The following is a 26,984-nucleotide window of genomic DNA, read 5'->3' on the forward strand; positions in this document are numbered from 1 at the left end:
GGGGGTCGGGCCTGTGCGACCCTTTAGAGCCGCCGTGGGACCAGGGCACTGAGCGATGGGGCTCAGCTGTTCGTGGTCCCCGTGGCCCCGTCTCGAAATCGTTAGGTCTGGGCCTTACTCAGTCCCTGAACTTGCGGATTCCTGCTTTAAAATAGTGATGTTTGTGCTTCCTGCTCGATTGTGTCACTGTTCAGGCTAAAAATGCTTGTTTTCCTTATTTGTTTTACTTCTTTGGTTCTTGTGGTGTTGCTGGTAAAAAGTGGTTCTTTTCCCTCTTTTTTTTTAAAAGCTAATTGTGAATAATCAATCCTCTAAGCTTTCACCTTTTATTTTTGTAGTATATACTAGCCAGTCACAAATCTTTTCTTTTGTAAAAGCTCTTTGTCCCTTTCCTGCTATGAGTCTTGACTTGAATTTGTGCCCATTTAAGTTCCAATTACTCTTCTAGACTTCTGTTTGGGCAAGGAGCCTTCTTTCTCAGGTTACTACTCAGAAACCATATCCTGGAAAGAAAAATAGAGATAATTTTGTCCTAAAGAGATGTTTAGGACATTGAGCATGCCATATATTTTTAATGAGCCCAGAGAGATCATGGGTGGTCTCTTGCATTGCTTTTGATGACCTGGGATGTGAGTTGATAATACTTCTGTGGGACACTGTACTTCCGTTTATGTTATACTTGCCTTCTTCAAGTTTCAGTTTAATTCTCCTGCAGGATTATTTACTGAAAGGTAGATCACTTGCTCTTGAGTCTTATTCATGAGAGAAGGCCTTAAGTGGCCTTACACTGCAATAACTAGGAAAATATTGTTCAAAGTAGAAGGTAGAGCATAAAAATCCTTTAAATGTGTTAAATATTTATTAATTTAAGGCAAATGCAGCTTTCTGTCAGTTTGCCTGATAAATAACAATGTGTAATCTGTGGATATAGGATATATTACCTTCCATCAAGGCACTGAATAAAAGGTTGTGCTTGCATTCTGAAAGGACTGTTGCTGTACCTAAAGAGTGTAAATTTAGGGAATTTGTCCACAAAGGATGAGTGCAGAGACTTGATGCCAGCTGCTGCTTTTAGGAATGGTTCTCACCCACTGAAAAAGCCTGCTTTTTCTAGGAGGTAGATAGTAGAGATATATTCCCATTAATTGTTTTCTTCATGGCTTTCTGTAATAGCATGAGAATTACTAACAAGATCCATTAAGAGATGATTATTGAAGATGTTCAAGAATTAACCTTCCTTAATCGCTCTACATGTAAAGCAAAATGAATATGACCTGTGAACTGCAGTAGAGTTAATCTGGTCATTTGCAATCATTAATTAACTGGCATCTTTAATCAATTTCTGGAAGCTGGAAGGTGAGGTGTTCACAAATCAGGTGCCACTGACATGCACCAGCTCTTCCATGACTACGTGGAAGAGATCCAGTCTCTAATTTGAGTGCTTTAAGCTGAATTTTGCTTTTTATTCCTATTTACTCATTTACATTTCCACTGACCACTTTGCTCTCCTGCAGCACTGAACGTACTGGGAAAAAAAACAGCGAAATGCACCCATTTAGATTTCTCACTCGTGTTATCCCTGGTATCTATTCCAAGCACTTCCAGATGGTTGTGCAGGTATGGTTGGTTCTGTGCAAGCTACTCAGTACATGAACACAGTCGTGAACTGGGGCACAAGGAGCTGCCACTGCCAGCCCTGATGGTACCTGAACAGACTTTGTTCATATTCCTTCTTACAGTAGTCAGATTCAATCCTTGCTTGCTTTTTCCATAATTATATAGGGTTTAAGAGTGCATTGTTGTTTATTTCTGTACTCTTTCTGTTTATTTTCGTACTCTTCTGGCATTGGGGTTTTTCAGGTTGGTGGTGGTGTTTTTGGCTTGAGATACTGGTGGCAAATGGAAGGGAGGAGGATCGACTTTAGAAAATCCTATACACCCATAGTCAAGGCTGATCTTTTCAGTCTGGTTCATTGATCATTCCTTTAACTTGATCAAAGCTTACTTTCTTGCAATTAAGAACCTCTGTAAATGACCAATTTACTGGTCGGTGAGTAACAGTTGGCTATTTAGTTTAGCTCTATCACCCTCCTTACTGTAAAGCTGCTTTCTATAAGGAATCGAAGATGAGATTTCTAAAAGACAGGTGGCAGAGGAGGGCCTGGCCTCTCTCCACAAAGAAAGAATAAAAGCTCTCAACAAGACAGGCTTCAGTGGGGTACAGGGGATGGAGCATTTTACACTGCTGTTAGCAGAGCATGGACCAACATTTGTATCAAGTCTTCCTCAGGTTAAAAAAAGTAGGGAGAAATCCTGCTTGAAATAAACACTATTGTATTGCAGTTGCATCCTGGAAGCTGTTGGGAAGTGGTGCCAAGGACTCTAATGCATGACAAAAATACCTTGCCATCAGATAGGGTATAATCTAAATGCTCAGTGGGAACATGGCTTCCAAGTATTGTCCTACAATGTTGTCATTTAGTTGCTGCTCTCCTTAACATAAAAAACATCTGGGTTGAAAACAGAGCGGTGGGACAATCCCTGGCAGTGACACAGTGTCGCAAAGTAATTCTGTGCCAAACGTGTTGACCGCTTCACAAACCAGCCCCTTGAATGCATAAAATGAAGGGAAATAACCAAGAGTCGTTGCTGAAATTATAATTTGCTTTCTCATGTACAGAAACTAAGAACTTAGGGCTTTCTTTGTTCGTAGCGTGCAAACTTTAAGGAAAAGGGCTAAACAAAACATGACAGCTTTTTTTCCTAATCATTGTCATTTTTGTCTAGGTTCATCGAGATGGAGGCTGCCTCCCAGTTTGCCGGTCGGTACAAGAAGGATTTGAGTACAGAAGCCCTCAGAACAAAAGTCGCGCGGAGAAAATCAATGCTTCAGAAGGAGAACAGGCACAAGTTGTTTGAAAAGGGCAGGCGGTTTGGATTGGCAGATGTCAATGTTCAGCCCTTGAAAGAGAGAGGAATTTCTCAATTAAATGAGACAAATGAAGTGTGCTCTCAAGAGAACAGCAGTGTAAAGCAGAGTAAGGAAAGACTTGTTATAAAGCTCTTTTAAAATTGTTTAAACTGTCTTTAAGTAGATTTAGTAACATTATCACAGGAGCCCAATTGTAGCCGACGTTTTCATTTGAAGGAAAGGTTTTAAGATTTAAAACAGAATTCCTACCAGTTCTTCTAACTGTTAAGAAAATAAAGTCTTAATACAGCTTTATCCTTCTCGCTGCTCCTGGGGTATGAATGAGGCTTTACTCTAATTTGTCTGTAGCAGCTAAAGGAAGAATGCATTTTGCTATTAATATTCAATGGGAGGTCTCTTAACGATTGCTTTGTCATTCAGAAATGAAAAACCCTGATCTGAAATCTCATCCAACATAACTGGTGTCTGTTATGTGATTAAAGCGTGCTTAGAAATGGGAAATTGTATGTTATAATTGGATACATATAAATGGGTAAACACATGGTATAATTTTCTTTTAAAAATTGCTAGTTTTTGACAGCTTATCTTTCCTCCCAGAAAATAGGGCCTGCATACGTACTGAATTCTGGCTCTCTGGCTCTCCTGGGTGCTTATGGTCTAAGGAATTCAGTTAATCTTTAAAAATGTTAACAGATTTCTTTAGAAATATTTTCATCTTCAGTATTTTGGTAGTGGAACACTATTGGGGGAAGGAGTGCAATCCCTGTGTAATCCTGTCAAATATGAAAATTAAGAAATTGCTATCTTGATTATCTTCAATGAATTTTAACCTATTAATTTTTCATGGACATGTAATTCAAGTTTGGCATCATATATGAAAGAACAAAACCTTAATAACAAGGTTTTATTCTTTCGTATAACTTCTGCCTCATTTATTCTCAGCCTGAGGCAGACTTTGGTATCTAAAGCCAACCTAAACTTCTGCTTTCAATGACGTTGCAAGTGTTTGAATAGAGAAACTAGTACAAATAAACTAAGTAGCTGAAGTGTTAACTTTAATCCTAGTAACCTTGCAGGAACAGCCTGTACACTGTAAAAAGGATATGAATTTACAGTGTGCTTCAGGTGCAGATTTGGGGAGGTTCATTGGCAAGTTGAAATTTACTATTGAAAACCCTTTTAGTGGGAAGACTTAAAACAGGCAAGCTAATAGGTCAGATGTATGTGCGTTGTAGGACTTTAATTGAAACTTGCAGGCACAGGTTCCAGACAGTCTTCTGCTCTTTGCCTTAGTATGTTCCTCTTCTCTCTTGGAAAACTTTTCTGAAGTTTTCTGACTTGCATATTGTTGACTGAAAAGTACCTTCAATATTTTGTAACGTGTCTATCTCCTATCTTTTTCTTCAGAGCAATCTACAAATGCAGCCACAAAGAGGATTAACGAGCGCAAAGAAATGCTACAGCGCTATAAAGAAGAGAAGGAACTTCGAAAACTGAAAGAGCAAAGAGAGAAAGCAAAGAAGGGTGTGTTCAAAGTTGGGCTATATAGACCAGCCGCGCCTGGATTTCTTTCACGTGTGTCTGAAGATCCTGTAATAGTGAAGCCAAGAGAGCAGGTAATAATAATAATGTTAGATATCTAAATTAAGTATATGTAGTATATGATATTACATTTTCTATTTGTATACAAAATTGTGTATGTTACACAAAATAACCAGTTTATTTTGTACATACCTTATACTTTTTTTAATAATAAGGATCAATCAGGGAGTATTTTGGCTCAGTATTTTAATACAAAGCAAGAAGTAGCACAAGTGATACGTTGATTTTTGTATTTATGACTGTGTTCTAGGTTCAAAAACTGGAATGGCTGATCCACAAATGAAACAGCTAAGTTATTTTAGAACTGGTAATTGTTCCTATTTAGTCCTCTGACTCTGAAAGTTTTTCAGATTACACACTGGACCCATTTTGACTCCTGAGTGCATGGGCACGTTGCTTTTCACACCTAGGTTTCTTGCCTACTGTAACAGAGATGGCAGGAGAGGAGTATGTTAACTCTTGTTTCCTTGGGGATGTTTCTAGGCAACTCCTGCTTTCTCTGGGAGGATTACTCGATCAAAGGCCAAGAACCAAGAAGAGAAAACTGTGATACCAACTGCATCCAAGCACACCACGGTTCGGGTTTGGTTTTTTTTTATATAAACTTCAGCAAATAAATTTAGAGAGAAGGATGCAATTGTTCTCCAGACCATAACTCAGAGTTGTATGCTTACATGTTGAGTGCTGTCTCTAAGGAGGTTTTCCTGGTGAAAAAAGACAAATTAGGTCAGAAAAGCTTTCAGCAAGTTGATAGAATGCACTGTTTATCTACCTGCTTAAAGATGAAGGATTGAGTTAGCCCAGCTCTGATATTAGTTTGAATTCTTGGAGTCTCTGCAGTGACAGATCTGTTACACAGAACTGTTGAAATACTGTGGGTTTTGCTAATTTGACATCTTAACTTCAAAAAGTTGAAATTACATTTGTTTTTGAAAAATCGAAACGTTTAATCTTACATTAATGTATTGAAGACTACCACTGCTGAATTTACTATTTTCCACATGCCAGGCATGGAGCTGTCTGGTTTATTTTGTTGGGGAGTTTTATCAGCAAGAGGCTTTTTGCTGTGTGTTTTCCGTACTATACTCAGCATTATAAATGGGTAAAACCCGTGGCTAAAAATCAGAATCAATATATGGCATTTGTGCAAATTTCTGTCTAATTTTTCCTCAAAGCCTTGTAAATTGAGATGTATTTTGTTGAGAGGCAATTACTGCAGGTATCACCTGTGATTAATCTTCACTGCTCAGAACAGCAGTCAGAGTCAAAATCACTTCAATGTTGGCATGTTTTTACTGTGACTCTTGGCAGTCGCTTCTGGTATTACTCATGTTTCAAAAGTAGGGAGTTTTGAGGAATTTTACCAGCAGTAATCTGTAAAAGAAGCTATAATTTGAATCTATCAGTCTTGCCATACAGAACTTCAGCACATTTGAAGGATTTCCAGCTGTAACCTTGCAAAGGGATGACTGAGTTAACATTGATTTTTATTTTGAAAACTATTTTTTAAAGCATCTAATACGTACTAAGACATTAATTGGCACCTAATTTCATAGTAAACCGAAACTTTATTATTTTTCTTTATTTTTTCTGACAAATTCTTTAATTTTGCATAACATGCAAAACATGTCATGTCAACACATCTAAAATGAGCTATTTTATTTATCCTTAATTTGTCTTTAAATCCTTTTGTGCCAAATTACTTGACCATTTATTTTACTGGAACTTATGATAGATGAAAGAATTTAGGCTACTACATTTCTGGAAATGTGATGCTTCACAAAAACCAATCTTCTCTTGTAGGTCCGCACCACTGGGAATAGTGTGCGCCCTACACAGGCAGGACGTAAGCAGACGAGTACGGACAAAGCAGCTGACAAAGAGAAAGGTATGAAAGTAGAATGATCCCTACAGCTGAATCTGAAAGGACCCTGCTGTTTTATTTTTCTGACTCAATAGTTGTGGCATTGTAAAAGCGAGGGCAAGAAAGACATCCCTAGTACACTTTTGGGTGTAGCAATTGAGTTTTTATGACAACCATTTGTACCTACTATGGCAAGGGCAGCAGCTGGCAGACTAGCAAGTGTGTGGCTTTAGGTATTGCATCTACTTGTCTCTATAGGCTGGGAAAATGGGGTGTAGGATCCTTAATGCCATCCTGGTTACTGATTATTCACCCCAGGAAAGGGAAAAGGAAAAGATCAGTAGGCAGAACTGCATGGCTACTGCTTCAGCATTTGGAGCTGTGCAGAGCTTCTTGTTTGTCTTTAAGAATATCAGATGTAGCACCTGCTGCCTTTGCAGAAGAGCAGTGACCTCACCTGGAAAGATGAATAGCTGATAGAAGTGAAAGTTTCCTTGGTATTGTGGTTGACCTGGAAAAGAGCTGATTGAATCAGCTGTAAATATTTTCAGTGACATCTTCTGTTGATCAGCAGATATGCTACTGTCTGTGGTCTCTAAATGTTAACTGTGTAACTTGGCATTGAGAAAGGTTTGGAAAAGGAAAGCCTTCTGGTAAAGCACATTGGTAAATGTGTGAAACGTTGGAGATGTGGATCAGAAGTTCTAGGTCCTAATGCAGCTGAGGCAATATATGTTTATCTTCTTTAATAAATGACAAGTACAATCTTATGTTCTCATATTTTACAACAGCTCCTTCTGTATCTCTCTAGTTATTAGACTTTCTATGTGACAAGTACATACGTTTCTTAAGAAAACAAAACCCACAACCCATGCCACCTTTGTTAAAGGGAGTAGAATACCTTTGATTAGAAATTCTTCCTGATAGCAGAGTGATGTATGTGCCCTAAGTAGATAAGGCTAAGTCATGTGGAATACAGATGTTAATGCAAGATATTCAGTAATTCAGAGTAAAACTACTCTCGCGTGGCTGACTTAATTAAATCAGCAAGCAGCAAACCTTTATTTAAATAAATTTCAGACATGCCTTCAATGAATGAAGATCTGTTATCAGTGTTTGCTAGAACAAAACTTTTTTTTCCTTGAATCATCATCCACTGGCCTTGATAATGCTTTTTGCTGAATCAAGAACATATGTTGCATGTATTTAAACACTGGTATAAAATGTTAGGGAAGTGAATAATTAGATAAATCAAATGCTATATTTATCTAGTAACTTTTTCCCAACTTGTCAAGCTGCAATTCTGTGAAAGCTACAATGACATTAAAACAGAAAAGGCCTTAACTGTAACTAAGTGTGGATACTAGATTTCAGACAGATATAGAAAGGGAGAGTATGAAGTAAAGAGCTCCTGTTAAATATTTTTGTGCAGGAGAATTCATTTTTTTTACGGAAATTAAAACCAGTACCAAAATACAAAGATGAAGATTATTAAGATGAGTAATAATACAGTGTCGTATTTTATAATGTCAGTTTAAATTCATCTCAATTTTAAGAATATTTTATTAGATTACAGTAAATTTAAACCTTAGAATACTTTCATATAATGACCAGGGCATCACTTTATTATACAGATATGTAATGTATATATGCCAGCTGTGCAAACAACCATGGCAAGTTATTACTCTAGAAAGCTTCATCGGTAAAATGGAGATGATGTTGACTGATTGCAGGGAAGATTTGGAGAAGGGTTCCTTAATCTTAGTACATGGCATCTAGCACACTGGTACCTTGATGCACAGCAAAACCATCTCCAGACAGGATCCTTAAGAGCGTTGCCTTAATGCCAAGGCTGAGCTGTGCTGTCCATGTTTAGCACTGCCCGCACTGAACTGACCAAAAACACCCAAACCCTTGTTGATTCTGGCAAACTAATGCAACTAGTAATTGCCAGTGCACTTTCTGATTTCTACAAAACGTAAACTTTTGGTTATATTACTTGAATGCAGCTTCTCATTAAGCTTTGAAATCTCTGGAATTAACTTTTCTTACAGTGTTGCAGACTGCAGTCCAGACAACCTCAAATGTAAGAATCACCAGAGCAGCCGCCTCTGCAGCTAAGCAGATGCTGAAAACAACAGCTACCGCTGCTACTACTGGTAAGTTAGGCAGTGGATGTAGTCCTGCCTGTGTTGCTCAAGCCTGATACGTATCTGGAATAGTGTGCTGTGAAGAAATGCCACCTACTACTGGATGAGCAAGCAATGGAAACAACATACATACATTTATATGCTGCTGTTAGACTCATTGTCAAGTGATATACTAAGACAGCTCTGTCTTTAGGATCTTGCTTGTATCTCAGGCACTCATTCTGTACAGAAACATATCAGCTTGAACTGTCTTTGCGCGCTATGTTCTGCTGTGTAGCTGTCTCCTTTGAATAGACTGTATGAAATGATGCCAGATTGTCATGTAAGAAAGGAGTAAATACTCTGTCACTTAGACTCTCATCTGGAACTCTGTTACAATATTTATATCAGGATGTTGAAACCAACATTGGACAGTTTCCCATAAAACCCATCAGTAGCCATATGGTAATTATAAACTGAAAGAACAAAAACCAGAACTGGTAAAGGTTTGCCAGTTTGGTGTATCGCTGTTTAAGGACATATGAATATTAAGTCTGTGATGAGGAATGGAAATGTCTGAAAGAGATGACAGCTTATGGTCTTCAGGTCTGGAATTTCTCTTGTCTGAAGGGAAAATTTTTAGTATATATCCTTATTCACAAGAAATTCTCCAGGATGTTTTGCAGGTTCCCTTGTGTTATATAGGACAGAAGTTAAGACTTAGGCTGAAAGCACAGCTTTTTGTTTATCATGTACAATTCACCAACAGAAATCCTGTGCCATATAGAAATTAAAAATCTGAACTCAAATGGACTTGACACAATCTCTTCAACCTTTAAGGAAATAAGATGGCTTTTATTTTTAGTATATGACAACATCTGAAGACTGATGACTTAATGAATCCGTTTTCCTTTCCTGTTGATACATCTCTTAACTGGCAATTAAATCCCAGGCCAGATTTTCTTTTGAACGAACTTTTGCAATTAGGTGTCTGCCCTCTAGCCACCTCCCATTCAAGAAACAAAATGGTTTCTCTCTGTCTTTAACCACTGGACTTGTATAGAAATCTTGCAGTGAAAGATTGTCTTAATCAGATGCCTTTTTGACTGTTAGGAGTTTCTCTCATTCTAGGTAACCAGTCCCAGAGAAAGACAGTGAATGCAGGAAAGCAGAAACAAGCAGTCAAACCTGACATCAAGGAGGTAGGTCATTTAATATTTGAAACTGAAAAGCAATGAAACTGATTTAAGAGCCAGTAACAAAGTGTAGTGTAGCTCAAATATAGTTGTGTTCAAGCACATAAGTAATAAGTTCACTAATAACTAGATTTCAGGATGAAGTTTTATGTCTTTATATTGCCATATTTTAAAAATTAAGATCAAACTTGCTTTGCTTATATGGAAGACTTGATTACTAATTAAGATCTGGAGAATGATTTCAAATAGGACGTTCGTATGTGATATATGTCATGTCTGATGTTTAGCTAGCAGAAAAAAGTAGACATACTCTGAATGTATCCTACTTAGAGACTCTAAAGGCTAAGAAATTAATGCATTTTTAGGTTTTGAACCACCAAGAAATAAAGCTGGAAATGTTATTCTCTGCAAGGTAGATGCAATTTATCACAATTAAAGGCAGTCATTGTGGTTCTCAGTGTCACTGCTGTAACAAAGCTTTTCTACTCCTACATAGAGACAGGAGGATATGAATTCACCATAGCCCTCCAACCCAGATTCCCAAATAATTCCCATATGAGTTCATGTGCTGACATTCCTGTGCGAGCACTATCAATGATTTCTCTCCTCCTTTGCCCTCCACCATTCTCTCTCACCTTGTGCCTCCCATCTCCGTCCCTGTCTCCATAACTGCAGCTGTGCTCTGGTATTGTCTTGGTGCAATCATGCACAAACACTGACAAGGGGTAAGAAGTAGTTACACCTTTATGAAGATAAGTACCTCTTCACTGGCAAGACTTGCTTTGTGCTGCCTGCTGGTAAACTCTTGCTGTAACCTCAGTCATCTCTTTACGAGAAGTGTGTTGAAAGTTGAATTCAAGGCTTACATTCCAAGCAGGGATATCTAGAGTATAACAAGACTTTCAACGGATTGAAGATGCATATTTCTGGAAAAACAATCTAAGCTCTTTAGGCTGGTTTGAGGTAACAATACCTCAATATAGGTATCTCAAAGTCCCCCAGAACATGTATCTAGTCACTCATCTCATAGGAATGTGGACTCAACATATTAATTAACTTTCTCCTCTTTAAATGACATAACTGCACTTGTATTCTCCTTGTCTTGGGCTACATTCCTTAGGTATCAGCTTATTTATCTTGTTCTTCACTCTTTGGATTAGAGCATGTGTATAAACTGGGATTATTCAACAGGCCCAGTTGGATTTGGAGCCAGTCATTCTGCTCTTGAGGAGCTTATCACCTTAAAGCATTTTTTCTAGCAGTGAGAGTAAGCGTTTGCTAATTTTAATTACTTTTTTTGTTAGGTGAGGTGTTCTGCTGCTTTAGCCCCTTCAGTGGGTTGTTGCATTCCTCATAGTGAAGTGTTGCTAGAATGATTTGCAGGTGTCAAAACCGGTTGAGCCTATTGGTAAATCATGACTTCTGTACACATGTGCAACTGTAGAAAGCAACTTAGCTGAAACTGCTCCCTTCCCGATGGCTTTCAGTCAGTCACGTCATAATTCAGCCCATGGCTGCAGTAAACACTTCATTGATTTGATAACGTAGTGTTTGCTTTGTCTACTTGTGCTGTTACAGGTAATTCCTTCATCAAAACATGAAGTGGATAAAAATGCCCAACTGGATCCAGCAGTGAAGGATTCTGCTGATGATTTTGAACATTCAGCGACAGCAGAACTTCAACAGGAACACACCGCAGCCGAAAACAAAACTGATTCTGTTCCAGGGAGACCCAGAACACGCTCTTTTGCTCCTCAAAACTTTGTGTTTCAGCCATTAAATGGATTAGCAACCTACAAGGTTACGCCCATGACTCCTTCTAGGGCAAATGCCTTTTTGACACCTAATGCCTTCTGGGATTTTTCGACTTCTCCAGTGTAAGATTCTTTCTTCTAATGGTCTGAAATGCAAGTGAACCTCTCTGTGATAATAGAGAAAACATCTTTCTATAGAGAGATTCCCCGTGCAGTGAACTGTTGTTCTGCTGAAACATCTGATCATCATGGTTGCTATCTTTGCTTAAATGTGGACTTGATATGACACCAAAGAAAGCAATATAATCCACAGTTCTGTCTGTCTTAGAAGTAGAGCAGTTACATATATTTGAGACTGTGCTGTATGTATATCCCTGCACAGATTTATTCATGTTATTAGTATTTTCTTGAGTTCTCTAGGGCTGTGTGTAGAACTGCCTTCTAAATTGTGCATTTTTGTGTATTTGGTTGTATTTGACACCAGTTTCTCAACGTGTCTTTAACTCTGTACTTTTTGTTTGTTTCCAGTAATATAATTGAAAAATCCAGTGAAACTAAGGAACAAGAGTCTAATTTAAAAACTCATGTTTCACCTGCTGACATAAGCATTCAAGAACAGCAAATCACTGCAAGTCTGAAAGAAGAAAAAGGTAGGGAGTTCACATTTAGTTTGTGGTTGTGCTGTTTTTAGTTTTCACCAGATTCTGAACACAGGCCTTTCATATTTTCCAGCAAGTGAATCAGATGAGAAAATGTCCATTCAGACATCAGAGGAAACAATTCCTGTCTCTGTAGATACAACAGCGCTTGAAATGAAGTCAGTTGATATAAGAGAGCAGGAGCATGATGTGCCCTATTTCAGGTTTGTGTTCATTTGTTTCACTTCCCTGTTCTGAGATCCTTCACGTGGGTAAGGATGAGCTAACGGTGGTTGGTATCTGTCAGCAGTGACCTGAGTGAGCACACAGTCCTGTCTTCCCTTTTGTATTAGTGCAAGTAAAGAATATAAAATTCTGGAGACTAATATCTTGTCCTGTGGAGCGCAATAGAAAAGTACACAGTAGGAAAGAAATTGCATCTCAACTAGTCAGCAAATTAAAACAGTAATGGCTTCTGCTCGAAGGCAGTGGAGCTTCTCTGAGAGCAAAAGCACAGAAACCATTAACAGCCACAAGCAGTGACAGCAGTTAGAACATTCTCCAAAACCCCCTTTTTTTTCCTCTCCCTTTATTTTTAGGAATATTCTGCAGTCTGAGACAGAGAAGCTGATGTCTCAGTGCCTTCAGTGGGATGGAAAAATGGAGTTGGACATTCCAGAGGATGGTAAGATTAAACAGTAATAGGCACTGGAAGGGGTGTTACAGTAACTGAAGGGGACAGAGGGAAATACATGTGTCTGTATTTGCAAAATAGCATGGTCTACAGCACTTAGTACAACTTGTGTTAGGTAAAGTTTAGCGTTTTATCTGCCTCAAGACAAAAAGGCATACTTTATCTCTACAAATACTAAAACTTACATGTGGTACTTGACAGTGGTTGACACTAGAGTGAACGAAGTGCCTATCGATACAGTTTTTCTCTTATTAGTTTTAATTGCATTTAAATGTATGAATTTTAACTAATCTGACTTTTTAAGAGTAAAGTTAGGTTTTAACGTAGACTGTGTCCTTATCTGGGAAAATAAGATGGCTTGTAAATGCTTATCTTACAGACTTACAGAGACAGCAATGTTTTTTGAAAGAAGCAAGTTAAAGCAGGTGTGCTTAGTCTGAATTGTACTGCAAGTCTGCAATAGATGAATGTAGTTCAAACAAATTCTAGACTCCTCAAATACTTACTTAAAACAATTGTGAAATGATGGATTGTTTCAAGATGTATTTACTTTGTTTTCCTGTTGCTAACAGCTAAAGATCTGATTCGCACCACAGTTGGTCAGACAAGACTGCTTATAGCAGAAAGGTTTAAACAGTTTGAAAGCCTGGTGGATAACTGTGAGTTTAAACGGGGTGAAAAGGAAACGACATGTGCAGACTTAGATGGATTTTGGGACATGGTTAATTTTCAGGTATGTACTTGCACGTTAACTTGCATTATAGAATAAAATCAACAGGGTTATTTACAAGCAATGGGTTGAAAATAGTCTTTTGGTTTTTTGAATATTCAGATTCTGATTTTTTTTTCAATATATATATTAAAAACACAGATCCCTGTTCAAGACTTTCTGACAGTGAATAGTACCAGTTGGTATACTATAATTTATCGTTCATGGACCTGTTCATCTGTTGTTTTGTGGCCTCTGTATTTTGTTTTTATCTGGAATGAAGGTGTGTAGGCCAGTCTCATTCTGGTTTGGAGGGAGGATACAATCATGATGTCTACCTGGAAAATTCCTGGAGGTCACCTGAAAAGTAGGATTTCTGTGCTTCTGTATGAGAATAATGCAGAAACTACAGTGACCTTATTTAGGGGTGAGCTTAGGTGGTAGAAAACATTCATCTCTCTTTCTCCGATGTTTCCATTGATTTCAGAATGAAGTATGATATTCTAAAAGATCAAAATAGCTCTTGACAGCATTTGTAAGTCAGCATTCAACAGAGGAACTCGTGACTGGCTAAATTAAATGCAAAGATGGATTTATTTTTAAGGTCCTAGTCATAGGTCTTGAATTCCTTCCAGAAAGTGTAAGGGCTTGATCTGTTTTGTCAGAGATATTTGAGGAGAGCTTTGTTAGAACCAGCAACATGAAAGACATGGTTTGCCTACGCCTGCTGTGTACCTGGGAGCAGCTCAAGTTTCTCCTGAGCATCCTTTTCCCTCAGATAAACTTGGTGTCACAGAATTGCCAGCTCTGTCCCTTTTGATTTAGGTTTTTTTTTGTTTGTGTACTCTGAGTTTCAGGAAGGACATAAAGGACTTGTCACCTCAGTGACTGCTGTGCTGTACACAAGCCTTGTGTGGCCAAGTGACTCCATTGCAGAGCCTGAGGAGGCCAAGGCCTGTTTCATACTTAAAATCAGTTGAAGAACCTAAATGCATAACTGTGCTTAAATTTGTTACTTGATTTTATGAAACGCTGTTCTACTGTGAATCTGAGAAGTCGTGAGGATTAAACCTGAACTTTTCTGGGCTTTCCAATAGATCGAAGATGTGAATAAAAAATTTGATCATCTGAAGAAGCTTCAAGACAATGAGTGGCAACCACTTGATGTGCCAAGCAAAGCAATTGTCAAGGTATGAATAGCCCTAAAATGTGTTTCCTAAAAGCATCAAGATGCGACAATGTGTTGAGACATCCAAAATAACTAGTAAGCTGCTATTGCAGTAATGAATACTCTTCTTAAATGGAAGTTCCTTCTGAAGCCCTACTCAGCTGGCTTCTTTAGATGTTAAAGTTGAAAAACTCAGTGAAATTCCTCTCAAGGAGCACCCTTCTCCCTCGCATCACCCAAGTGCGCTTGCATTGGTTCTTGTTTGCAATGTTAGTTCCCTCTTTTGGCTAGGAAAATTAGAACTAAGAATTAACAATTACTCTTCTGGGGTCGTTTGGACTCTTTGCTAGTAAGGTAAGTCTGTTAAGTTTAGAGTAGAAATTGACCCTTTGGACGCAGAGCACTTTCTCTGGGCCACTGGTGTTGCACTGATGCAACGGAAAGGGAAACCACACAGGAATTTGACAGCAACTGCCAGTTTTGAGCTGAGTGCTAAATTATAATGGTGTCCCATTAAGACAGCACTGTGGGTAGCACTAAACTACTAATTCTCTAAGCATAAATGGATCTGAGACTATCCAGAAATAGGTTATTACTTGTTGCAAAATAGGCTTTATTGTAAGGTTTTTTTATCTACTCTTTGGTTTGGAATATATAATTGCTTCTAATGATTGAATGTCAAGTCATAAGCCAAAACCCAATCCAGTTGCTTGAGACTGCTCAACTGACCATAAAAACAATACGAAGGACGGTAAGAAACTCCAGGCACAGGGAACTGGAGGGAATGTGGTCTGAGCTGACCATAAATGTCAGAACTCTACAGATGGTACAAGACACAAACCTTTCTGTGAAAAGTTGAGTGCCAGGAGAGACTTCACTGTCTGTCCTGCAGTCGCTCTGTCTCCCTGCCACTAGGAGTCCCTGCATCCCACTGTTTTCAGAAATGGTAACTGGATTTGTTAGGAAAAAGAGTTGTACTGAGTATTTCTGAACTGTGGACTCCACATGAAAAAACCTTAATATGGTCATCACAAGCTACCTTTAATCGCCGAATGGCAATCCAAGGCATTTGGGAGATGAACCAGAGACCTTGTCTTCAGCACATGCGTTGCCTGTTACTATCTCTACGTGTGGCTGGCAGCTGTGCAGGTGTTCATGTGCAATGGCTTCTATCTGAAGCTTCCAGATGTGACCCAAACTTTCATACAATTTCAGAAAAGTACTATTCCAAATGGAGTGTCTAAACCAAAGCTGGGAGCGGCTGGGAGAGCTGCTGCCCGAAACCGGCTTGCTGCTGTAAAAGCAGCTATGAGGGACAAAATGAAGCATGATGGAGCTGCTGAATGTACGGATAAGGAGAAGCTACCAGAAGTAGAAAAAGTGGTTTTTGAAGCGGGATTTTTCAGAATTGAAAGCCCTGTGAAAACTGTTACAGGTGGGTGAAGCTAAATCGTGATTTCTGTGCCTGAAAGTACTGAAGAGTTTAACGAATGTCGTTGGGAGAGGGATTGCACTGTTTATCCTGGATACAACTCTGGTACTGGACGCAATATTTCAACTGGTGGTTAATTACGTCAGGGATCCAAAGTAAACTGTTCTGTATGAGCACACTGATTTGAGTGATTATGGCAACACGAAATCCCTGCTTAGAGTGGTAAAAGCGGCTGGTTCATGTTTTGTCGGCATGTGTTTAACAACGAGGTTTTAATCTGTGCGTTCCCAAACTTAGCTGATGAACCTGTTCATCACAGTCGGTGCAGGCTAATCGTCTCTTTAAGACAGGAATTGGGATGTTTTGAACTAAATCTCTTGCAGTGCTGTCTTCAAAGCTGCAAATAAAGTACCTGTACTCTGTGTCGATGTTCAACAAGGTTGTGACAGAATTGCAGTGTGCTGTAAAAGCTGTTTAATAGGGGTTGCTTTAGCATCTGCTCAAAATATGACTTTATTTTCAGTATCTATCTTATTGCAATTTCTGAAGGCAGTATTTTTGGTAACCTTTGACTATTTGTGAGCCATTCTGCTTCTCTCCCATTTCTAGTTCGTAAGTGGACTTTGAATTTCCCAGTTTATTCCCTAGCAATTTTTTTGCATGCCTCTTGTTAGTACATGAGACCTCCTGAAAAGCTCTGAGCAACACCTGGGTTTGAGCAGGCTCTAGCAGAGAATCAATTCTGAACCTGTGCCTTTTCAATTCTATTAAAATGATCTAATGTGAAGGATAGAAATTGAACATCTGGTGAAAGCTGTCATTGTCTTCCTAACAGCAAGTCTCATTATTTCAGGTTCTGTGTGAAGGGATAGTCCTTACTAAATTGCTTACCTGGAGTTAGGGTAGTTTTGGAACTTACTGATCTACTCTTGTCACTTTTTTCAATTTCTCCTTGCAGTGTATATAAGATTTCAATATAATATTTGTACAAGATATTTCAGCAAGCAGGAAACAATAGTTATTCCTAGCCAGAGTAAAAATAAAAAACCCTAAACAGTTAATTCCATGTTTTGGGAATTGCTGTAGTAACGAAACATTAAATACGTTTTTCCAGGCTTGCTTTCCAAGACATCTCGCAGATCTTCCCAGCGAGCTTCAGGAAAGCTGGCAACTCCAAGACCATCCAGTAGAGCTTCGCTTCGGAGCGTCACTTCTGCTCTCTGTGACCCCGAGGATGCCGCAGCAAAACAAGCAACACCCGTGCTTAGTGGCTTCCACCCAGCACAAAGTTTGAAAATGCACCAGTTTCCCACTGAAAAAGCTCCCCCACTGGAAAAACTCCCTGGTGGTTTTCTTGAACAAAGGTAGATGTGAAGGCAACTCTTTATTTGTACACAGTTTATGATGTTATAGTTCTAAGTGAAAGAATTAATATCAATACCCATTAAATGTTACCTTCCAATTTGGCAGTCCTAGACGTTGCAAATTCCTTGTGTCTTTCCCTTCCCTCAAGCAAATATTAAAGAGCTTTGCCCAAATGTACTTTCAGTGCTGGGTTAGAATTTTATATTTTTGCCCAGAAAATGTGATACAGCTGATGAGTGCCAAACAAGCAAGCATAACTGTGGAACAAATTGCAGAATCAGTTGGGTAAGACAAAAGCTGATTAATGAGGAGGATTGAGAAGAATGAAAACATTTTTGTTTCCCTTTCAGTGTTTCTGTAGTTGCAGAAGAACACTGTCCTGTTGCTGGCACAACAGAGGGATCTAAGGTAAGTCATGCATAGTTCATGTATGTGCTTTAATTATGTTATTATTAGCAAAAAAAATAAATAAATAAATTAGCCCCAGACACACGGATTTCTGATCAAATCAGAGGATACCTTCTGTATCCCTCAGGCTGGTGCTTTTCCCTTCTCACTATGGACATAGACAGGGACTGCTGCAGTTTGGGGACTTTGTCTAGCTCCTTGGGAGCTCTTTTTTGGAGATCCTGTTGGCTGCTGTGTGATACAGAACAAGAACATCCTTTAGTACTTTTCATTGGTACTAGAGCGTCTTAGTTTGTTCATGCTTGGATCTACGTGCCTGTTAACGCATGGCTACAGCAGTCCTTTCTGTTTTCATCTATGTAGTATATATATTTTTTTAAAAAATCTTGATTACTAATTTGTTCTTACACCTTTTACTTAATCCTTTCCCTCTCAAATGAGAAATTCCCTGTTGGTGATGCCACTCTCTGGGAGAAACTGCAGTAATCTTTAACTTTCAGTATTGCCAAAGGGTTTTCCCTGAGGTAAAGTCTTCTTAGAGAACCTCATCACCACCTCCAACTGCCTCAAGGGAGCTTGTAGACAGGTGGGTGCTGGGCTCTTCTCCCAGGTGATGGGGAATAGAACAAGGGGAAACGGCACCAAGCTGTGCCAAGGGAGGTTCAGGTTAGAGATAAGGAGGAAGTTCTTTACTGAGAGGGTCGTCAGAAGCTGGAACAGGCTGCCCAGGGAGGTGGTGGAGTCACCATCCCTGGATGTGTTTAAAGAGCGGGTAGACGAGGTACTTGGGGATATGGTTTAGGGGGTAGACAGGAGCGGTTGGACGTGATGATCTCAGAGGGCTTTTCCAACCGAGCGATTCTGTGATTCTGTGTGATTCTGTGATAGAGAACACCCTTCTAATGTTTTTACCACTTTTAAGTTCAAAATCTTCTTTATACTCTCTAAGAGATTGTCAAGCTTACAAGGGTATTTGGGAAATGGTTTGTGTGAAATGGATCACAGTGTTAAGCTGTGAGCCTTGTCCTGCCTGTCCTTTATAAAGGTTAAAATGCTGTCCCTTCTGAATTGCCCATAAAACGTGGAGATCAGATGTGTGGATTGGTTTGATGTACCAGGGACATTCTGGTTTCTGTAAACTCGCTTCCACCTTCGTGCTTTCTGCATCAAACTCTGACAGAATTCCTTTTATTGCAGACAAAACAGAAAAATAAGAAAGCTTCCTAGTGCCATAGGTGCTGCCTCATGCCTGCCTGATGTCACTGGTGCTTTCCTTTTGGATGAGAAGCAAATCCAGCTGCTGCAGACATCTTGGCCTCCCAGAGGGCTTGGAACAGTGAGAATTTCTGTTTTTCAGGTGCTGGAGAATTCTGGCAGTGAACTAAAAGCAATGGATGGCATGGAGGAGATGGAGCTCTCTGCTGCTGACCAGCAAGGGCAAGACGTTGTCATGTGTGGTCCGGAGGAGACCTGCACAGAGCCCAACGTTGTGCAGTCTGGAGAACCAAAAATACATCAAACAGGTACAGATCTTAGAGCTCCTTGGTGTGGTTTGTGCGGTATTCCCGGGTCCTCATGTTTATTCTAAAATTTGATGGCAGTCTAAATATTTTTGCAATCGCTGTCTTTGGAGCTCGGTTAATCTCTGCAAGCTGTTAGCAAAACCGACTTCAGCTTGTGTGACTGACCCGTGTGTTGCACACGAGCAAACAGCACCCCTCAGGTTTTCCAGTCAAGTTTCCATGTGATACGTGAAGGAGAAACCTGATGTAAAAGGCTGGGTTGGTTTTGATTTTCTTTTCAGTAAATCTAGCAAACGATGCTGCTTTTTCTTTTCCAGCTTTGGCAGTGTCAAACTAACTTAAATAAAAAAAAATAATCCAATATTCTTATTATTTAGATGCTTCATGTAATGATTCAACACCCACTGGCAGAAGTCCTTTTGATGTGGTAAGTTGACCTTCAGGCTTGACTAAGCCAGTCTGCGTGTTACAGCACTGGGAACCTTCCCTACAGAATCAGTTACTGCACAGAGTAAATTAAACTCTGTAAAATGTTATCAAGCCAATTCATATAACTTATAAATACAAGCCACGTTTCCCATCTCCCTGCTTGGGCTCACGCTGTGATTCTTTATTGCATATGAGTGTAAGATGAATCAATATATTTGTAGCAGACAAATGTCTGATTCTTATCAGATTGTTCCTTTAAATTGTACTACTTGGGTATTTCCTAGTAAACATTTACTAACGTAACGAAAGGCCTGGCCTTTTTTCCTCCGCTTTCCTCTCGAAGTCTTTCAGGGCTGTCCCATCTCTTTTTTTTCTTATAGCTTTAACTTCTAAAGCTGAAAGTGAGATTTAACAGGGAAATCGGGTGTGCAAACACTTCCAAATTGTTAAAAGCATTTGGGTGTAGAGTTTCTTAGGTCTCGTGAAAAATCCTCTTTATAATATGAATCACAGAGACAGGAGAGTTTGCCACTAGCTTGTTTCACGGGTCGTTGCAGTGCAGTTTTCCTCAGACACTTACCCACACTGTGATTTCTCCCCCAGCCCATGCTGGATGCTGAGCTCCCCTTCACTCCAGTCAAGAGCAGAGCCCAGACACTTGCAGCAGCTGAAGCATTCGCTGACCTGATTGTGTTTTCTCCCCTTTCTTCCTCTGGGGGAAAATGAAGAGTGACTTGAAATTCCAAATGTGTATATTATGTTAACAAAAACACCACAGAGGATATCTGGAATATGGTCTTTTACCTTTGAACTGTTCCGAGTGCATAAATATCTGTAGTTATTTTGCAGTGGAACTTACTTTACTATTTTTTAATGTTTCCTTGTGCAGTCCTCGTGCACTGTAAGTATTGCTGTGTATTAGTAGCAAGTGGTTTGCTGGTTGTACTTGCTGTGTTCAATGATTGCGTATTCTGACTACAACTTGAAATACTTTTATTTGTGTAGAATTTCATGTATTTTCTGTCTGCTTCAAGTTGTAAAACTGTTCATCTTTAAGCTTTTCTGTCCTGACTTTCCTTACTGCTATAAGATGCCTATCAGAGTTGCTGTACCCACGCCCTATTTTGGGTGTGAAGGCACTTCCTGGGGGTACAGCTCAGCCTCTTGCCTCCCCCAGAGCACTGATTCCTCCCCAATTGCTGGTGTGAGGGTACCACTGCACCCTTGTGCTCCCGTATCCTGTGTGTGAAAGCTCTGCCTGATCAGCTGTGACAGGATGTGATGGGTGTCACTCTTCCCTGTGGGCGCCTTCCTGGTGTTTAACCATCAGTTGCTCCATAATCTCAGAACAAGGATTTCAAAGTCCGATAATAACTTTTTCTGGTGAAGTATTAAAATAAGCCTTGATTATTATTTCCTTCAAGGACGCAGTTATCTGTTGAGTATCTTGTGTACCTTCAAGTGAAACCCTATTCTCTCATTGCTTTTTAATGTGGAAAACTCTTACCTTTCTCTGAACACTTGACATGTTCACCTCTTCTTGCATCTTGTTCCTCATGCTTCTCTTATCTGGACTGTAATACATTTATGCATAAGAAGAGTGTCTTTTATGTATGTATATATATTCTATATTGGAGTAGTAGAGTACCTCCAGTTGCTGTATTTTTAACAAATACCTGACTGCTTCCTTGTAAATGCTGACCTTAGTGTAATACACACATTCTTCCACCAGCCTTTATTTCCGAGCTAATTCAAATCCCTCTGCAGAAAGCATTGCCACTGCAGCTGGAGGAGCTCATCCAACTTAAAATATAACCTGGAAGCTGTGTTCTGCTTGTACTGAAATAAATGGAGGAAGCTGATGTGCCTTAGAGTTACTGTGCCGGTATCAACTTTCTTCATTACTAAACTTCAGTTATTGACTCATCTGCTCTGCTCAGTCATCAGCACCACAAGGGAGAGTGGTAATGAGGGATTTCTGACATTATATTTAATATTTTACAGTAAACATTTAAGCAGATGTTAGCAGTGTGCTGATCTAGGCTACTGCATCTGTTGGAAATATCAACGCTCTGCTGCTTGTAACTTTGGTGTCTTCCAGTGTAAGTGAAATGACTGTTATAAAAGAGCATGAGATGCCAAAGAAATCCTTGAACAGTTCAGTGGTGGCTATTGCACTGTTCTTGTTTTGCAGACACGACTCGAATGACTCACAGCAAAGGGAATGTACTTCTTTTTTTTGTTTTTAACCAGCCTGACTCATGAGGTGAATTTGCCAATAAACCTCCCCACCCTTGAAACCAGTCCTGACTCACACAGAAGTGATAAGGGCAGAGGAGCGCAAGGCTCGTGACCCATTCCATGGAGTCCATAACACGTGGGTACACTGAATCTCTCTTGGGAGGGAGGTGCATTCAGAATACACTGAGTTGGGCCACCAAAGGGGCAGAATGGGCCTTTGAGATGAAGGACAAGGGTAACTTTTCTAGCCAAGGTCTCCCCAGAGCCTTCTCTTCTCCAGGCTGAACAGCCCCAACTCTCTCAGCCTGGCCTCATAGTGGAGGTGTTCCAGCCTCCTGAGCATCTTTGTGGCCTCCTCTGGACCTGCTCCAACAGCTCCATGTCCTCATGTTGGGTGCCCCAGAACTGGACACAGCACTGCAGGTGGGGTCTCATGAGAGCAGAGTAGAGGGGCAGAATCCCCTCCCTCACCCTGCTGGCCACACTTCTTGTGATGCAGCCCAGGATGCAGTTTGCAGTGCTGTGAGCACACATTGCTGGCTCATGTTGAGCTTCTTATCAACTAACACCCCCCCAACTCCTCCTCAGTGCTGCCCTCAATTCATTCTCCACCCAACCTGTACTTGTGCTTGGGGCTGCCCCACCTTGCGCTTGGCCTTGGCTAGAATCACACCACGGTTTGGGTTCAAGGGACCTTAAAGCTCATCTGGTCCAACCCCTCCTTGTGCAGGGACACCTCCACCAGCCCAGGCTGCTCCAGGCCCCATCCAACCTGGCCTTGGGCACTGCCAGGGAGGGGGCATCCACAGCTTCTCTGGGCAACCTGGGCCAGGGCCTCACCACCTCACAGGGAAGGATTTCTTCCTAATATCCAGTCTAAATCTCCCCTTTTCCAGTTTAAAACCATCCCTGCTTTGTTCTATCGCTACCCACCCTTGTAAGAAGCCTCTCCCCAGCTTTCCTGTAGGACCCCTTCAGGAACTGGAAGACTGCAATAAGGTCTCCTGTCTCCAGCAAGAATTCAGATACATCCACATTTGAACTCAGCTTGCTGGAGAGTTTTGTGTCTTTTGAGAACTTATTGAAAGCAAATTTTACTTGTGAAAGTATGTTTTATTACCTCAAAGTATTCATGTAAGAAGGCACTTCTGTTACAGCTACATCAAGAGAGCTAGATTTGCATTACCATCAGCCCACCGCGGTCAGATCATGGTGGGCACGACGCTGGTGAGGGTGATGTCCCCAGCAATGCACAGCTTGGTGATCTCGTTCAGCTTCTTCTCCCGAAAGCTGTACTGCAGCAAGTGAGCATCGTTCACCGCCACCTTGAAGTGATCCACCTCGCAAAGGATCTGGAGCTGAAAGAAAAACCCAGAAGACATCCATCGGGTTTGTTTCAGGAAGAGGTTTTTAAGCCGCAGGCTCGAGCAGGCTGGCGCTGGCTGAAGGTTGCTGCCAGCTGCGGCCAGCCCGGTGGCACGTGGATGAGCTGGCGTGGCAACTCTCACCCCGGTGACCTCCACCTTCTCCAAAACTGCTGTTCTCTTCCTCCTTCTTGTTTTACCCCAGAGCTTCTGTCTCCTCAGGACCATGACCGCGTTTTCAGGCGATACCATACGGTTTGCACAGCGAGAGCTGAGTTCAGAGGTTTTGGGGGAAATGCTTTATAGAAACCTGCCTGACAACTGCTGCAGAGTGACAGCATAGACAAGAATTTAATAATAAATGGGGATAACAGAAGTGGGGAGAAGTTACACCCTGGGCACCCAGACCTGCAGGAGGAGGCTGGAGTTGGGCTATGGTGCTATAGGACCTGGACAAGGAAAGCACATGGGGCAACCGCCCCAAAAACACCTCTGGGAGCTGATTCCCATGCAAAAGCATCAAGGTCTCCAGTGAGCCTTGTCACTGAGCCTGACCAAACGATGGCAGCACAACAAGACTGAGTTTTGGGGGCGGTTTTGTTACCTTGAAGGGTTTTCCGGCTTCAAACGGAAACCTGGGAGCTGTCCTCTCCTCCCTTCCCCAGTTACTCCCGAACATGGAGTTACAGACGATGACTTTCTTGTTGTCTTCCCTGAAGCGGGGATTGAAGTGGAAGGCAATGTCGCTCCCTTTCTTGAAATCCAGAGAAAACCTGCCAAGGCAATAACGGATGTGCTGCTTTTTCTATGAAAGCCCAGGGCCCCAAAACACAGACCCTGATAGGCAATGAGATGGCATTTACACACTTATTTTGTCTGATATTTGATTTTACACCAGGCAAGTGCTATTCAGGAATGGAAAGCAAATTTGAGCCCCCCCCGCTCTGTCCAGCAGTAAGCACTGAAAACTAAACCAAAGTGACCAACTTTGTTTCCACTAAATCTGGTGCTGTAGTCTCTGCAGAAATGCAGCTTTCCTGAACAGAAAACTGACTGCGATTCTATCCCAGTTAAACCAGGACACCCACAGAAACCCCCCGCCCGTGGTGCTGGACACCCCCGGTACCTGTTTGCGTTGGGGTTGACGGTCCCCGTGATGGTTATGAGCAGCCGAGGGACGAGTCCTGCCTGCAGGGGCAGCTCGAAGGGGACTTTCTGGGAGACAACGGGGATTTGGTGTTAGCAAAAAAGCACGTCGAAAGACAAATTCTCATGCACAGGCTGGGTCACAGTGTGACAACACACTGGGACGTCCCCATGACACAGTGACCACCCACGCCAACCCCCCTGGGGACAGCCAGCCCCGTGTCCCTCCCGGGACCAAGCAAAATCAGGCACTGAAGGCACAGAAACCATTATAAAACGATTACCATGGGAGGAGCCGGTCCCCCCTGCGGATGAGGGGTCCCAAATCCAGGGCCGCTGAGCGGCTGTCCCGGGGCAGGATATGCCCCTGGTCCTGCTGCCGCTGCAGGGAATGCTCCGGGTGCTCCTGGGTATGGTCCTGCTCCTCCTGGGTACGCTCCCGGCACTCCGGGATACATCCCTGGTGCCGCTGGTGGAAAGGTCCCAGGAGGGCCGGGGTAGGCTGGGAATGCCCCAGGAGCCGGCGGCTGCATCCCCCAGGGCCAGCCTTGGGCCGGGGGCGCCGAGGGGTTGGGGTTGTTGTTGGCGGGCAACGCATCGGATAACTGGGGACAGAAGGGAGAGGAGGGGGGTTAAGGTGGGTGACACCGGTCCTGGGGCCACCTTGAGTCCTCCAACATCTGCCGTGGCCTTCAGTGGGCGCCAAGGGCAAGAGCTCAATGGCCCCTGAGCACCGAGGGGGATTGAGTGCCTGGGCTGAGGTTTCCAGAAAACCAGTAAGTTCCAGTGTAACTGGAGCAGAAACCAGTAAGTTCCAGTGCAACCGGAGCGGATTTGGGGAGTTACACAGATCATCGATGCCGCGCTCCCACCCCTGCCTTGCTTCAAGTCAAGGCAACAACCACAGCCCCCGCTTCGTGTTGTGTTTAAAGAAATCCATACTTACAGAGAAACCGCCCGACATTTTGCCTAAAACGGAAAGACAAAAGTTGCTTAAGTCAGTTTTACTGTACACACCATCCCAAAACATAGAGATTTGTATTTGTAATGAAGAGTTACAGATTATAGCAAAAAAGGGCTGGAAACTGGGAAGTCCCCATGGGTTTTTCACCCAGGTCTTGCTCTCTGCTGGCGGGGAAGCACCGCGCAGCATCGCAGCCCACGCGAGCACCCCTGGCCTCCAAAAACCACGGGGCGCTGTGGACCCCTGCATTTGAGCTACACGGAAAATGCCTGTGCCAGGTCTCAGAAGCCAGGAAGACCGACCCCAGCCTCACAACACTTTTTATAAAGAAAAATAAACCAGAGGGGCTCACCAAGGGGGGTGAGCTGCTCCCTCTGCCTCCAGCAAAACCGCCCTTCAGCCAGTGCCCCATTGTCACCCCGGCTATTTGGGCAGCAAGGCCATTTCTGGGAGGGTAACAGCAGCACCACCCAAGTCACGAGTGAGTTTTTGTCCTTCACACCAGTGTTGCTCATTTCCCCATCCCCAAGGCGTCATCACAGAGAAGATTTCAATTTTTAAAACCCCCAAAAATGCCGGGGGGGGCACACAGCAGTGAACACGAGCAGTGTGAGGGGTTACAAATCCAGCACAGCACAACGGGGGACTTGGAAAGGCTGGGAAGGGCAAGAGGAGGGTGCGTGCCCATGGGTGGGGGTCCCCTTTGTCCCCTCTCGCCGGCTGGAGGGCACCCCGGGATGGACACATGTGCCACTGGCTGCCCCGAAACAGCAGAGAAAAGCTGCCTGCTGATTTTTTTGGAGTTTTAGAGGCCGAATGCGAACCTGCCTGTGTGCACGGACAGCCACAGGCCCGGCTGGATTCCTGTCATCAAAGAGAGCATTCATAAAAGAAAGAAGGAAAAAAAAAAACAGGGAGAGGCAGAAACAGGGCTCGTAAAGGAAAATTCCAAATTGAAACCAGAGAAAGAAACATTCGGATGCACAAATGTTACAGCAAATCCAGCTGTCCTGCTTCAGGAGTAACAAAAACCCCAGGATTTCACAACCAACAACCCCTTTCCCTGCAAAATCTTCCTCCTCCTGAGCCCGGCTGATTTTTCACCCAGCATCCAGAAGCCCACACCGTTTGCCCAGCCCCTGTCCCGCAAAGCTTTCATTTGCCTTCTGGGTACATTTTAAGCCCTTGGCTTTGCTGGTTGTTTGCAGGGTGAAGCCGGGGGTGCGGGGAGAAGCAATTTTGGTTCCTTGCAGGGATTTCTCATTGCTTTGGCCCTGGTGGGACGGTGCAGCGGGAGTCCCCTGTGTCCCCCTGATGGGACTGGGCCAGCCCAGTCGATGTTTGTAACCAAAGCCTTGACAAAACATTATCCCTGTGCCACCAAACCTGACTCTATGTATATATATATATATATGTACAAAAATAT

General features: G+C 42.0%; 2 protein-coding genes across 2 annotated transcripts; one reads left to right on the forward strand and one right to left on the reverse strand.

Moving 5' to 3' along the window:
• The first annotated feature begins 2,797 nt into the window (after window positions 1–2,797).
• On the forward strand, window positions 2,798–20,569 carry DLGAP5 (discs, large (Drosophila) homolog-associated protein 5). Its single transcript, XM_010191490.1, has 18 exons — window positions 2,798–3,038; window positions 4,340–4,548; window positions 5,018–5,110; window positions 6,338–6,422; window positions 8,453–8,557; window positions 9,659–9,729; window positions 11,302–11,600; window positions 12,006–12,127; window positions 12,210–12,339; window positions 12,715–12,800; window positions 13,382–13,542; window positions 14,616–14,708; window positions 15,902–16,121; window positions 17,233–17,482; window positions 17,834–17,891; window positions 19,249–19,414; window positions 19,792–19,841; window positions 20,447–20,569. The coding sequence occupies exons 1-18, from the start codon at window positions 2,798–2,800 to the stop codon at window positions 20,567–20,569; spliced, it is 2,562 nt and encodes an 853-aa protein (XP_010189792.1).
• A 2,717-nt stretch (window positions 20,570–23,286) lies between these two features.
• Window positions 23,287–25,558, reverse strand: LGALS3 (lectin, galactoside-binding, soluble, 3). The gene is made up of 5 exons (XM_010191488.1): window positions 25,541–25,558; window positions 24,879–25,199; window positions 24,575–24,663; window positions 24,053–24,221; window positions 23,287–23,442 (listed from the first exon to the last, which is right to left on the reverse strand). The coding sequence occupies exons 1-5, from the start codon at window positions 25,556–25,558 to the stop codon at window positions 23,287–23,289; spliced, it is 753 nt and encodes a 250-aa protein (XP_010189790.1).
• Between the last annotated feature and the right edge of the window lie 1,426 nt (window positions 25,559–26,984).

The sequence above is a fragment of the Mesitornis unicolor genome, unplaced genomic scaffold (assembly GCF_000695765.1).
Source record: "Mesitornis unicolor isolate BGI_N332 unplaced genomic scaffold, ASM69576v1 scaffold29369, whole genome shotgun sequence".
NCBI classification, from domain to species: domain Eukaryota; kingdom Metazoa; phylum Chordata; class Aves; order Mesitornithiformes; family Mesitornithidae; genus Mesitornis; species Mesitornis unicolor.

Coding starts and splice junctions, on each gene's coding strand:
- DLGAP5 (XM_010191490.1), top strand. CDS start 2,798: ATGGAGGCTGCCTCCCAGTTTGCCGGTCGGTACAAGAAGGATTTGAGT. Junction 4,549..5,017: donor TAGTGAAGCCAAGAGAGCAG/GTAATAATAATA, acceptor GGATGTTTCTAG/GCAACTCCTGCTTTCTCTGG. Junction 12,128..12,209: donor AAGTCTGAAAGAAGAAAAAG/GTAGGGAGTTCA, acceptor CATATTTTCCAG/CAAGTGAATCAGATGAGAAA.
- LGALS3 (XM_010191488.1), bottom strand. Junction 24,664..24,878: donor GGGGACCGGCTCCTCCCATG/GTAATCGTTTTA, acceptor GTTGTCTCCCAG/AAAGTCCCCTTCGAGCTGCC. Junction 23,443..24,052: donor AAGCCGGAAAACCCTTCAAG/GTAACAAAACCG, acceptor TTTTTCTTTCAG/CTCCAGATCCTTTGCGAGGT.